This window comes from Panthera tigris, chromosome A3 (genome assembly GCF_018350195.1).
Source record: "Panthera tigris isolate Pti1 chromosome A3, P.tigris_Pti1_mat1.1, whole genome shotgun sequence".
Classification (NCBI taxonomy): Eukaryota; Metazoa; Chordata; class Mammalia; order Carnivora; family Felidae; genus Panthera; species Panthera tigris.
This window is the reverse complement of record NC_056662.1, coordinates 12,404,218-12,417,420: the sequence shown is the minus strand read 5'-3', so window position 1 is coordinate 12,417,420 and position 13,203 is coordinate 12,404,218. Positions and strand designations below refer to the sequence as shown.

Sequence of the window (13,203 nt, the reverse complement as noted above, 5' to 3'; positions counted from 1 at the left end):
CCGACTGCGCCACCCAGGCGCCCCAGTTTTTTTGGGTTTTTTTGAGAGAGGGAGGGAGAGAATGAGCTGGGGGGAGGCGGGGGCAGAGAGAGACACACAATTCGAAGCAGACACCAGGCTCAAACACACAAAACATGAAATCATGACCTGAGCCAAAGTCAGACGCTTAACCGACTGAGCCACCCAGGCGTCCCGAGACCTGTCCAACTTTGAAGGCATAAAGCAGTTGATCTCCTTAGAAATCCCAGTAAGAGCCCTTGGTGACGGACTGCCTTTCCCAACCTGTGGTGGTTCTCCCATAGAAGACAGGGCTTGTGTTGGTTTGTTAGGCTCTCCAACGACTAGCATGTGTGTTTTCCATCTCTGGTAGGTTCCGTCAATGGTGAGCACCAGCCTCAATGCAGAAGCGCTCCAGTATCTCCAAGGATACCTTCAGGCGGCCAGTGTGACACTGCTTTGAACTGCATTTTCCAAATTGGCTAAGCCCGGGAACGTTTCGTAGACGTCAGAGTACAGCTGCACTTAAGCAAGTTTTCCTTTTGAACTTGTCACAAATTCCATCTTGTAATGAATATTAAATGTTGCTTTAAGCTGAACCCTGAGCAAATTAGGTGGTTTGTATGATCCTAAATGTAAGTGGCTGACTTTTCCAGTTTGCAGCTTCAAGGGACAGGTATTAATAAGTTCAGTACATGATCATGATGAGCATCTGCATTGTTGGGAGAACTTTAAAATTGTGACGGACACTGAGCGTGGAGACTTCTTTCTGTTACTAAATCCTTTTGTTTTGAGGCATCACTGTTTGTGTTTCTCTCATCCTTTGTATTTTTGTCTGTTTCCTTAAGCTTTTATTGGAAATGTAAGTGAAGAATCACTGGTGTAACTTGCCAAGAAATGCACATTTCAAGTTTGAAATCTGTAATCAGCAATAAAAAAAAGCCCCCTCAAATATGTATCCAAGAACATCTTAAGGACAGGTTTTTGGTGCTGATAACTTAGTAACGAAGAATTTAACTCAAATTCAAACTCAGATTAGTTTTTCCTTACCTGGGAAAAGGGAACATTAATAAAATTTGGAGCTGATCTATTAGAACTTTTCTGGACCTGTTCCCAGGCGGCAGCATGAACTCTAGGCAGATGGTTTCCTCTGGATGGGAGAGAAATGCTTTGCCTGGCTTCACGAGGCTGTCCCATACTCTAGACAGTGTGGGAGTCTGCTCTTACTCAAAGCACGTCTTCTTTGCAGATCGGAGGTTACTTAGAACTTTTCAAACCACAGCATCTTAGAACCTGAGGTCTAGGGGAGTCACAGGAATGGGTATATGCTAGCAAACAAGGCTGCCTGGGCAAGTTCCGTGACCGTTCGTTTTTTGGAGGTAAGCAGACTATCTCATCTGAGAGGCACAGTTTATTTATGCTGGAATTGTTGTCCATGGAGTGCAGATTAAACTAGAATCTCATTCTTCACAGATCACTGATTTCTTTTAAAATTCAGGTACCTGACTTGAATCCTTTTTCTTCACGTTGTTTTTGTCGTGTTGCTTGAGAAATTGTCCAGCTTAATTGAAGTGTTCTTGTCCCAATCTAATCACTTTTGTCTTGACAGTGACAGAGCATTAAATTATATTACTATGTAAGTGGTCATCGGCGGAAGGAGATTGAGATAGTATTGGGATCTACTTTTAAACTACACAGTCTGGAGTGGAAAACAGTCGGTGGTGATGGTTATGTTTGCTGCTTACGTAAGCTCCAAGAGCGCCTTTTTGGCTCTTTTTGGTGAGTCTGTCGTGGAATAGTACATACTGCTGCGGCCAGGGCTCACTACAGCATCTTAAACTTGGAGGACTGATCAGGTTGTGAACTGTTTCCTTTTAAGATCATTTCTGAACAGGAAGACTGGTACTTACTTTCTTTTAGTCTCGCATGAGTTGTTAATTCTGTTGAGGTTTCTTATTCCATCATCTGAGGGTTTATTTAGCTTTTAAAGATTTTTGAAATGATTTGTCATGAGTTTCTGACAGGTCTTAGTGACTTCCTCAGTGGTGAAGCATATTCTTTGTGGTTTTAAAGAGTTGGGTTCGTACTTTGAAATAGGGCCAATCTGGTTTGAATTACTCTGCCACGGACTTGTGTGACTTTGAGCAAATTACTCAGTCTTCTGAAAAACAGTAATAAACACTTTCAGGATGGTGCAGAGACATAACGACGTACTTAAAGAGGAGAACATAGAGTAAGTACTAATAAATAGAAGCTGCTACTTCATTGTTCATGGTGGGGTCGAGGACAAGCAGGGGGCCTAGCTGGGAGGAAGTGTTTGTTACTGAGCAGTGCAGAACACTGCCCTATCTTACCAGTACTTTAGGAGCTCTGGGGTGTGGGAAGACTTTCCAGAAAGGTCCTGGCCTAGGTAAGGCGTGCACTCTGACCAGGGTAGTCTGAGACATGGGGGAAATGTAGCTAAATTGCAGAGTTCCTCATGAGAGTCTCCTGCTGGGCCCATGGGTTCCTTTATGCACATCTTCCCGTTTAACAACCTGATTTTTAAAAATAACATTTCTGATTATAAATGTATATAAAGATCCTTCATATTCCTGCCTTTAAATATTCTGGTCCCCCCCCTCCCACCCCCCAAACAAAGTTGAGATAGTTTATAATTTTATATGCTTTTTGAAAAACTGAAAAACTACTGAAAAACATTTCCAACTATCATTGGAAATGATCGACTCTTGAACTGAATGTTCCTTATACATCAGTCTTTATATCTCTGTTTCCTGACAGTGCGAACGGGGCCAATTTTTGAGCGCACCCCCAACTCACACTGCTATTTTGATGGGTGAGAATGCGATCTCATTTTTCCACTTGTGCAGCATAACCAGTTTGGCTTTAATGAAACTGACGTGCATGTGAGGTTAACTGAGGACAAGTCTCCACGTCCCACTCCTGGAGGCAACCGCTTTCGGCCTGTGCTGCCTGTAGCTCCTAGTTCCTCCTCCTCCTGCCACATCAGCCTTCAGCATCTGTTACCTCCCTGCTGTGGAAAGTAAGACTCCAGCTGACCCCTCTTCTACCCTCCTGGGGTCTTTTTGGGTGTTTTTAGTGACGCCATTCTTTGATTCTTTTTATCTTCAAAACTTTGGCTAGTGTCTCTTGACACCTCAGCATCGACGAAAGGTGTGTCTCGTGTGTCTGCTGTCCCTTCACTTTCATGCTGTCACAGGAGGGGCGCTTCATTCTGTGCAGTATCTGTAGGTCTCTTTTGAAAGGGAGAAAGTGATGAACAGTACTTGTTGGCAGAGAGAGAGCTGAGTCCCAGGCCTGGCAGCGTGTCAAGGCTGCATTTCCTCTTCCCTGGGCCCAGGGTCTTGACTTTTGCATTCTTTACAAGAGAACATTCTTAGAATCAAGGTCAAATGGACTGCTTTTTTTCTGTCATACTCCCGTCACTTGCTGAAAGCCAAGTCCCATGTTAGCTTGTATTATATTTGGATCCTGGCTTTTTTCTCCTTCTGTGTGTCACATGGCATCTCTTTAACTCTTCCCCAAGGTGCTCTTTTTGCAGCTCACGGGCTGTCGCGGCTCTCCAGATCACTACGGCTTCCCGTTAAGCCTCCCACTACCAGTGTTCCATGGAAACTTTTGAGAACTGGATGTGAGTCTTTGGTTGAAAATCTGAGGGGTCTGTGATCCTTCTTCCTGAGAGGTGGAGGAAGGTACCAGGTCACACAGCTGGATGGGAATGGGACCGGGAGTTACACCCAGGCAGCATAGGGCTTGGCAGAAGTCAGAAATAGGGAATCGGTTAATGAGGTACTCTGCTGATAACTTCTTAAGGATATATGTTTTTTTGTTTATTTTTGAGAGAACATGAGCAGGGGAGGGGCAGGCAGAGAGGGAGGGAGACACAGTATGCGAAGCAGGCTCCAAGCTGTCAGTGTAGATAGAGCCCGACCTCACAAGCCCTGAAATCATGACCTGAGCTGAAGTTGGACGCTTAACCGACTGAGCCACCCAGATACCCCTTAAAAGTATAAATACTAGGATTGTTTTTGGTTATTGGATGTGCCCTTTTGTTCCCGTTGGGAGAGACGTGGTAGCCCTGATGTATGACCACAAGGCAGGACTTACCCTTGGGTCCACCCTGGGGTATTCTTAGGACTGCTCTTTTGTAGGGCAAAGGAGCTTCATGGATCAGTTGGAAATAACTCCAGGTAGTTTCTAGTGGATTCTCTAAAAGAGCTAAGAAGGTCTGGCTACAGATACACAGGAACACCTGCCCATGGGTGGGCAACTCCCCTTATCCACCTACCCTTCTGGACTGGGGTTGCTGCGTGATATGTGGAGAAGGCAGTCAGGAGCTATATGAAGTCATTTACCTATTTCTGGGTTTCCTCCCTTCTCTATTAAGAGGATATAAACAGAAAACGTGGCATCGTGAAAGCACTGTCCAGGTGAAGAGTAAGCCACAAAAGGCAGGTCAGGGAAAAGTTTCTCAGATGTGTCACAAAGCTAGGTGGGAAACGTTAGGAGAAAAGCAGCTTACTGCATCGGAACAGGGTCCCATCTCCTTGCAGGGAATTAGAGCAGCCCCCTTGAGTCTAGAGGAGAAAATGATTACTGCTCCCAGGTGCCTGGGTTCCTGTAGCAAACCTCAGCTAAGCAGATGTCCCGATCTGTCTCCCAAGAAAGTCTACAGGACAACAGGAAGTAGAGCCTGGCACCTGTCGGGGCCTCCCACTCACAGAGCAGGCTTAAGTGTCCTACGAAAGCTGGACAGGCTCTTCTGTTGGGCAGAAAGAGGGAAGAAGCCGCAGTCATGGGCCTGCTGAGCATCTTGGTCCGTCAGGGAAGCTACAAAACCCTCACAGGGAGAAGCAGGGCAGGGACAACAAACTTGAGCCAACTGCCACAGGTGACGCATTCCAAACCCCACACCATGTGACCACGTGACGATTGGCTCTGACCCTCCTGCCACGAGCCACCGATCCAGTCCTTGCCAGTGTCCTGAAGGAAACTCCCTTTAGTCCCAAGGACAGACTGGCTCTGAACTTCAACAGCAGTCTCCAGAGCCAGGGGAGATACGTCTGAAATCGTGTGGCCAAAGGTGTCCTCCCTTTAACTCAAAGGCATCATTTCTCCACGTGAGTAGAAGGGGTCGTGGTGCAGTCAAAAGGAACATCTGTGACTTACGGTTATACGTGCTATATTAGGAGCAAATCACTAGGAATATTATTGCTTAGGACGGTGCTTCTCACAGTACCACAGCATCACCTAGGACCTTATTAGAAATAAATGTTGAGTCCTAGACCTCCTGCACCAGAAACTAAGTTGGTGAACACTGATTCAGGATAAAGCCAAGTACAAGTGAATCCATCAAGAAGACACACAAGACATGGTAAAAGCTGTGCATGCTGTCTGGAGCTCCAGGGCCTGAAAAGTAAGAAGGGATCGTATTTAAAGATGTGCAATTAACGAACACCTTTAGTTTGGAGCAAAGGCAGGCAGAGGGAAGTAGGCCCCGTTAGCGGACCTCTTCCAACCAGTCACCCACTCCCTACGGTTACAGAGGAGACAGACATAAATTCTCGCTCCTGTGGAGTGTGTCACTGTACTTTTTCTTGAGAGACTTGCAGTGGACGAGGGCCTGCATCCCAGCGGGACGACCGTGAGAGCTGGACAGGACAGAATGAACAAGAGTAAGACTCAGCATTTCCAGCAAGGAAGTGGGCAAATTCCTCTCCACCCACTGCCCTGAGTGGTGGGACCATGAAGACCCACCAGGAGCAACGGCTTCCTCTGGGCCGTAAGAACAACAGAAGGGTATTTACAAAGTACTTCCGGCACCAGGCGCTCTGAGAAGCTACTTACGTGTATTGTCTTAAGTGCACAAGAGAAGACGTTTTCTAATTTAGAGAGAGAAACTGAGGCACAGAGAGGTGAAATAAATTGAGGTCTCAGCAAAGAGGGGATGAGTTGGGATTGACCCGCTGGCCAGTACCTGTGCTTGGTAGCAGCTCACACTGCCGTCTAGGTCAGCACACTGTCTCCCCCTCCAAGAAGGCCTCCAACCAGCTCCTCTGCCAAACGTTAGGTATTCGTCCACCTACGTTATAGCACCTTGGTCCTTCAGGAGGTGATCTCTTCACAGCGCAGAAGCCTCGTCCACGTGGGAGTCTACCCTCTACCGTGCTGCTCCCTCACGCAGGCCCTCTGGAAAATGTTACACGGCCAAGGAGAGCAGTGACAAAGGTTGGGCCACGTCTGGGGCCACTCAGACCTTAGGGCTTTCAGAGAACAGACTTGCCAACAAATCCTCCAGGCCCAGACTCCCCAAACTTAGCCGTTCAACGTGGCCCAAAATGCCGGCACTGGTGGTAGAGTGACGAGCACAGCCGCCTTCCCTCACGGCCAGAAACCAACTTGTCCCCCTCCCCCAGGCTAGGGAAGGCCTGCACATTTCTGGTTCCTTAGGTGGAGGAGTCTGACTCCCCCTTGCACGTTTGCATCGCTTTTGTCCATGAAAGAGCCAACCAGACGGGAGCGTAACATCGGCCCAGAGGAGAGCTTCCAGGCCTGCCCTTCCACACCGTCCGCACAGGTCTCCCCCATCTGACCATCTGCCCGATGAACACCGGCCACGGACCCCCAGCGGGTATTTGGACTGAACGACAAAAGCCCAAGGGGCTTCCGAATCCTAGAGAAACTCCTGCCAGTTCTTGGGGAGGCCTTTTTGGCAACCAGAGAAAATACACAATTTAAAAAGCAAGATACAGAGGTGCCTGGGTGGCTCAGTCAGTAAAGCATCTGCCTCTTGGTTCAGGCTCATGTCATGATCTCACAGTTCGTGGGTTCAAACCCCACGCCAAGCTCTGTGCTGACAGTGCAGAGCCTGCTGGGGATTCTTTCTCTGCCCCTCCCCTGCTCATTCTGTCTCTCAGAATACATAAACTTTAAAAAATCTTTTACAAAAATCAACGAGTAAAAGGCAGAGTCTGAATAATGACAGTAAGGATTTGGGTCACTCCAGAGTGGGACCGAGTGCGCCTCCATCTATCCCCACTCAGTAATGTCAAAGGTCAGGGAGACCGCTGCTTCTGCGGCCAAAGGAAGCTGGGGTGACCGTGATGAGCTGAGGCTGACCCAGAGCCCGCAGGTTCCCGTGGGGCGGGTGGATGGCCTATCGGAGCCTGCCGGCTCTGGCCCTGCTCAGCTTTGTAACAGCACCATTTTGTGTGCTCTGCATGTCTGATCGTGAAAAGAACCACATGCAAAAAGGGATGGAAAAAATGGTAACATGAAGGATTTGGAGATAGCTTCCAAATTTTTCAGTTGTCCTTGCAAGCCTAGTGGGTAGGTCTGTCGAAATAGGTTTTGATGAATATTTGTGGAACAATCTACAAAGGAACAGAGAGAGAGGAGAAACACAGAATGTGGAGCAGGCTCCAGGCTCTGAGCTGTCAGCACAGAGCCCGACGTGGGACTCAAACTCAGGTCGCAAAATCGTGACCTGATCCAAAGTTGGACACTTAACTGACTGAGCCACCCAGGCACCTCAAAAGACTGTATTTTTAGGCAGTAATCTTTATACCCAACATGGGGCTCGAACTCATGGCCTGGAGATCGAGAGTCACACACGGAGCCTGCCAGGTGTCCCCAAAGGCAATATTTTTATATATTTTTTAAGTATTTATTTTGAGAGTGCAAGTTGGGGAGGGACCGAGAGAGAAAGAATCCCAAGCAGGCTCTGCGCTGTCAGGGCAGAGAGCCCGACAGGATTGTTGGGGCTCCATCCGTCTCACGAACCATGAAATCATGATCTGAAATCAAGAGTCAGATGCTTAACTGATTGAGCCACCCAGGCGCCCCAGAAATATTTTTCAAAAATCAAACTTGAGAGGCGCCTGGGTGGCTCCGTTGGAAGATATGGGACTCTTGGTCTTGGGGTCGTGAGTTCAAGCCCCACACTGGGTGTAGCGATTACTTCAATAAACACTTTGAGGTTCCAAGAAAATGGCCATTGCCTCTTCTAAGAATCCGCATTTTTTAAAAGACAGATTGAAGAAAACTGGCTAACCCCTCCCTGCCAATCCAGCAGTGCTTAAGTGCTTGACAAATCCATTATTTACGGATTTGGAGATTTCAAATATTGGTCTGTTTTTAAGGGCACACAGACATTTAAGCACGAAAAGCAGAGATAAGCAGTGGTGGAAGTTTCTAACGTTAAATCCCATGCAAGCAAACAAAGCTCTACATCTCTGTCCTCAGGTTTATTTCCTGGTCCTGTTCTACTGAGCTCATAGCTCCTGTAAGGCAAGCAGCCTGCTGCTTCTAGGGAATGCGGATTCCCTTCCCATGGGCCGCATCAGTCACAGGTCCCATCTCTAATAACCTTGGGATCTGGGCCAAGGAAGCTGTCACTGGGTGTTCGCCCTGCAAAGCTTCACACGTGAGCTTGGGGAGCAGGGGAAGGAAATCTAGACTCAAGTGACATGTTTTTCTAAGAGCCATACGTCCCATTCCTGTGGCTCAAGAAGGCCTTTGAAAACCAGTAACAAAACCACCAGCTCTGTGGAAATCCTCTTTACTCATTACAATCTCCCTGTAATAAGAGGAACTTTCCAAAGTCCTGACAGGACATCTGTGTACCCACTGTGGGTGACCAAGACCCAAGTGTGTCTGTCCCAAGGACCACAAAAGCCACTCCCCTCTGAGGACCAATGCCCCACAAATCCTAAGACCCTCGGTCTTCTCGTGACTGACCCACAGCACCTTTGAGGATTTCGGACCTCTCAGGAGCATTCCAATCCCCTTTCGTGCCTGCAGTCTGGAAACAGAGTGCATGTGTTGTCCCGAGGGCAGAAGCACCTCGTTTGGCTCTAACCTTGTAACTCTTAGAGATCATATCGGCGTGAAACACAGCACATACTCCATTCCCAGGTGGCGCTCTCAGAGCCTGCTGACACGGGTAGAGGTGCTGCAGGGGGTCCTCTGTAGCAGAGGACAGCTACAGGGCCTTCCCAGAGAGCTCACTATTGAAGAACATTCAAGGACCTCCTTCTAAAACAGCCAGAGATGTATCACCTTTGAAAAACCTCCTGTCAAAGAAACCTGCAAATCCTTACAACATCCCCGATATAAAGGGGAAACTTCCCCTTCCTGGAGTTTTGGGAGTGAGGGCCACTCACACAGCCAACTGGAAGTTGTGAATTTCTTCGAAGGTTGTACCATCCTGCTCCTCCCATCTTCGTTTTGCAGCCGGAGGTCGCCAGTGGGCATACTGTCAGGCAGGGGGGAGAGGGGTGCTGGGCAGAGGCCACACACCCCCAACAGACACACAGGAACACTGGGCAGAAGAGGCTGGCAAGGCCGGGAGACCGGCTACAATTTCAATATTGGAGAAGGTACTAAAGACAGAAGGGAGCTATGAAGAACCCCCGGGTGCTATCAGTATAAATCAAGACTTCTAAATACATCACAGACAAAAATAGGAGTGGGGGGGGGCACCTGCATGGCTCAGTCAGGTTAAGCATCCGACTTCGGCTCAGGTCATGATCTCGCAGTTCGTGAGTTCGAGCCCCATGTTGGACTCTGTGCTGACAGCTCGGAGCCTGGAGCCTGCTTCGGATTCTGTCTCCCTCACTCTCTGCCCCTCCCCTGCTCACACTCGTGCGCGCGCGCTCTCTCTCAAAAGCCAACATTTAAAAAATAAGAAAAGATGAGCGTGTTTACACTAGACACACACACATGCACGCACATACATGGGTCTGTTCCCTAGAGGTCTGCTCGGAAGGCCTAGGAAACATCCTAGTAGCAGTGAGCGCTCCAAGCACACCCAGACCTCGGTGGCTTCTTTCCATGTTTTTTAATCTCTACACCCAGCGGGGTGGGGGGCTCAAATTCACAACCCCTAGATGAAGAGTTTCGTGCTCTACTGACTGAGCCAGCCAAGCGCCCCCCCGCCCCCGACCTTATTTTTTCAGATGTGGTCATCACTAAAAGGGACCAGAGCTCCTTGGAGAAATGGCTGACTCCAGGACTAAGGAAAGGAAAATTGCAGGACCAGGGGACCAGGGAAAGGACCGTTGCAGCTGAACCACAGGGCACACCGTCCGCATCGCTGCAACGGTCCTGGCTCAGTCTGACAAAGTAAGAACGTAGAACCACATACACACGGATATGATCTCTGCTGATCAGATTTCCAACAGGCTCAGTCTCGGACAAATTTCTAAACTGTGCTATGTAACTAGATACAATTGAGAAACTCTCCCTGCTTTCTCCCTGCGACGTCAAATCCCTTTCTGTGTCTGAGCACTCTTCTAGAACCTTCTGACCACTCTCATCCTGGCGGTCCCACCCACGGGCTGGTTTTTACAGCGAACCACCTCCATGAGCATCTTCTAAAATTAAACAGAAAGCTGCCGGCCCGCTCCTCAGCCAGGCTTGAACGCAGCGAGTGCCTCACCGTCCTCCGAGTGTGAGTGCACCGGCAGGAAGTGAGACTCACAGTGTCGAGAAGTCTCCTCTTCTGGCTCGTTTCTTCGGGTGACCGTGTCAGGTCGGAGAGGAGAGGCCCGTCCCCTCACCTGGCTGCCCACACGCCTCGCTTCCACACCCTCACATCTTCCCTCACTTCTTTAGATACTGCTCGAAAGGACCAAAAATTCATTAGTAGCTGTTTATTGATCAATGGTTTGATATAAAGTCATTTCAGATCTTCAGAATTTTGCCCAAACAGAATCACAAGCATTACAAAGTTTTGTTTTGTTTTTTCCTTAAAAAAAAAAGGGTAGGAGGTAGGTTGGGAGGGGACCTACCTAGCAGTAGTGGCATCTGAGAATAAATTAACAAAAAAAATTTAGTATTACCATTTATTGGTGACAAACACTATGTTTTACTTACATTCCATGGGGAGATAAAATTCCAGCGTAAACAATGAATCGAACAAAAGCAGTACTTAACTCGCAAGACTACGGTGCTTTTCATCTGGACCATATGCAGGACCTTACCGCACACGCTTCTGTGCGCAGTAACACAACATCAAAAGCAACAGTTTCGGAGCTCAACACAGGCCACTCTCTGCCGCCCTACATGGAGATGTAACGGCGGTACAAAGCACTCCAGGAAAATCCATCTGCGGGTTTAGACGTACTACACGGAGACCATATCCTGTAGTGTGAAAGCCACGTGTCCTCAAGAGCCATATGTATAGACACACAATTTTTTTTTAATAATCTTTAAAACAAAGACCAAAATTCATTTAAGTCCTGTTGCATTAACAAAAATAAAATAGAAAAGGAACCAAATGATCATTAAAGTTTAAAACACCTAAACTGTCCAATTTATACAACCATGGGAGACTTCATCCAGGATGCTGACAAGTCCAGGACCGTTGCAGCTGAACCAGAGGGCACACCGTCCGCATCGCTGCAACGGTCCTGGCTCAGTCTGACAAAGTAAGAATGTGGAACCACATACACACGGATATGATCTCTGCTGATTAGATTTCCAGTAGGGTCAGTCTCGGACAAGTTTCTAAACTGTGCTATGTAACTAGATACAACTGAGAAACTCTCAAATGAAAATTTATATAGTGTCATTTCAATCAAAAGAAAATAAGAAAACTTAAGAGTACGTATCTGTTGGAAGAGAAAGCAGTGGGGACGGTGTGGGCACCACGGAGGTGGGGCCGTAGCACACTAGAATGGTTGGCGCGGAGTAGGAAGCATTTGATTTTCTCTGGTGCTTTCGGCTCTGGGGCTGGTCTAAGGCCCCTGTCCCCGGCGTGGGTGTCCAGGGTTTGTCCCAAGCGTCTGCGTGAGCCAGTCTGAGAAAGGTTGCGCGCGCTCTCTCCTGTGTCCTTAACACGGCCCAAAGGGTGACGACAGCCGAGCACCGAGGTGCCAGGGGCCGGGGCCTGCTGGTTTCCCGGTCAAGCCAGGGCCGCTTGGCAGGCCTCGCAGCACCCCTCAGCAAGCAGCTGCCTGCGTGTGGCACAAAACACCGCGCACCCGCAGCCACACTGCCTCCTTGCGTCCCCGCCTTCGTCACCACTGCCGCCTCTGCTTCTTTACCCAGCACGTGTCTCAGCCCACTGGAGGTATCAGAAATTCCAAATTCTCAAAGCAGTTTCAGTATTTTCAGTATATATGTTGGGGTTTTACAACGGTTCGTGGCCAGAAAAGGTTCAGCACCTTCCACACCTTCAAGGAAAAAGAAAAATGAAAAAATGATGCCAGTTTTGAAATTTAAGGGAATTAAGAAGCCCATGTTACAAATGAAAAGAAATTAGCCGACACTGAAGTCCAATAGCACAGGCCCCAGTTTATGATAATGGGGTTCAAGTTTTGTCAGGATGTTACCACCAAGTGAAAATACACTAAGGAGAATGCATGTGTAGTACAGTAGCTCTGGGACAGAAGAAATAATGAAGCAGCACAGGATGATATTTGCATAAAGAAACACATATGAAAGATACATAAACTAATAAAAATGTGACCTCTGGCTCTTAACGAGAGAACAAATGGGAGGCTGCTGGAGGGGAGGTGGATGGGGGATGGGCTAGATGGGTGACGGGCATTAAGGAGGGTGCTTGTTCTGATGAGCACTGGGTGTTGTATGTAAGTGATGAATCACTGAATTCTACTCCTGAAAGGAATATCACACTGTATGTTATATATAATAAAACCTTGGAAGAAAAAAAAAGATCTCTGGGTGGGAGGGGAGGGAGGATGAGGTGGGTGGGGACTGCGAGGAGGGCAAGACTGATCACTGTGCACCTTTGAAAATAATTTTGATTTTTGAACCACGTGAATGTATTACCTATTCAAAATTTAAAAAAACTGCACGCTCTGCCCACTACTTAGAAACCCCTCGGGAGAAAGAAAGGGACAGAAAAGGGACTGAGGTGAGTTTCACTACTGAGTTGAGCTGACGGTCTGAATTGAATGCAAATGACGAAAAGAGCTGCCTTTCTGTAAATGGGCTCACTCACACAGACACTGGGCCATTTCCTGTTCTTGGCATCTCTGTACTTTGTTGGTCCAACTCAGACAGCAACTTTAAAATGTTCAGTGCGGCCTGGCAGGGACGAAAGGGAGAGTCAAGGTGCGGCCACTGCCCGTGAGGGTCCAAACAGGGAGCCCCCCACCAAATCACACTTTCCCTTAACATTTGAATTTTTAACTTAAAATACAAATTAAAAAATAA

General features: G+C 47.9%; 2 protein-coding genes across 11 annotated transcripts in view; one reads left to right on the top strand and one right to left on the bottom strand.

Annotated features, from left to right (window-relative positions):
* Positions 1–1,051, top strand: part of CSE1L (chromosome segregation 1 like) — a 45,220-nt gene extending 44,169 nt beyond the window's left edge. For all 3 annotated transcript variants that reach the window (XM_042980202.1, XM_042980203.1, XM_042980204.1), the window contains exon 25: positions 371–1,051. In XM_042980202.1, coding sequence (XP_042836136.1) covers positions 371–460 — 90 coding nt within the window. In that variant the 3' untranslated portion in view covers positions 461–1,051. The remainder of the gene's footprint in view (positions 1–370) is intronic.
* Positions 1,052–10,658: 9,607 nt separating this feature from the next.
* The window catches only part of STAU1 (staufen double-stranded RNA binding protein 1), a 54,844-nt gene continuing 52,299 nt past the window's right edge, over positions 10,659–13,203 (bottom strand). For 7 of the 8 annotated variants that reach the window (XM_042980195.1, XM_042980194.1, XM_042980199.1 and 4 more), the window contains 2 exons: positions 12,989–13,074; positions 10,659–12,197 (listed from right to left, as the gene is read on the bottom strand). In XM_042980195.1, coding sequence (XP_042836129.1) covers positions 12,182–12,197; positions 12,989–13,074 — 102 coding nt within the window. In that variant the 3' untranslated portion in view covers positions 10,659–12,181. Of the gene's footprint in view, positions 12,198–12,988; positions 13,075–13,203 lie in introns of those variants that run through there. The other variant, XM_042980197.1, reaches the window with a different exon arrangement.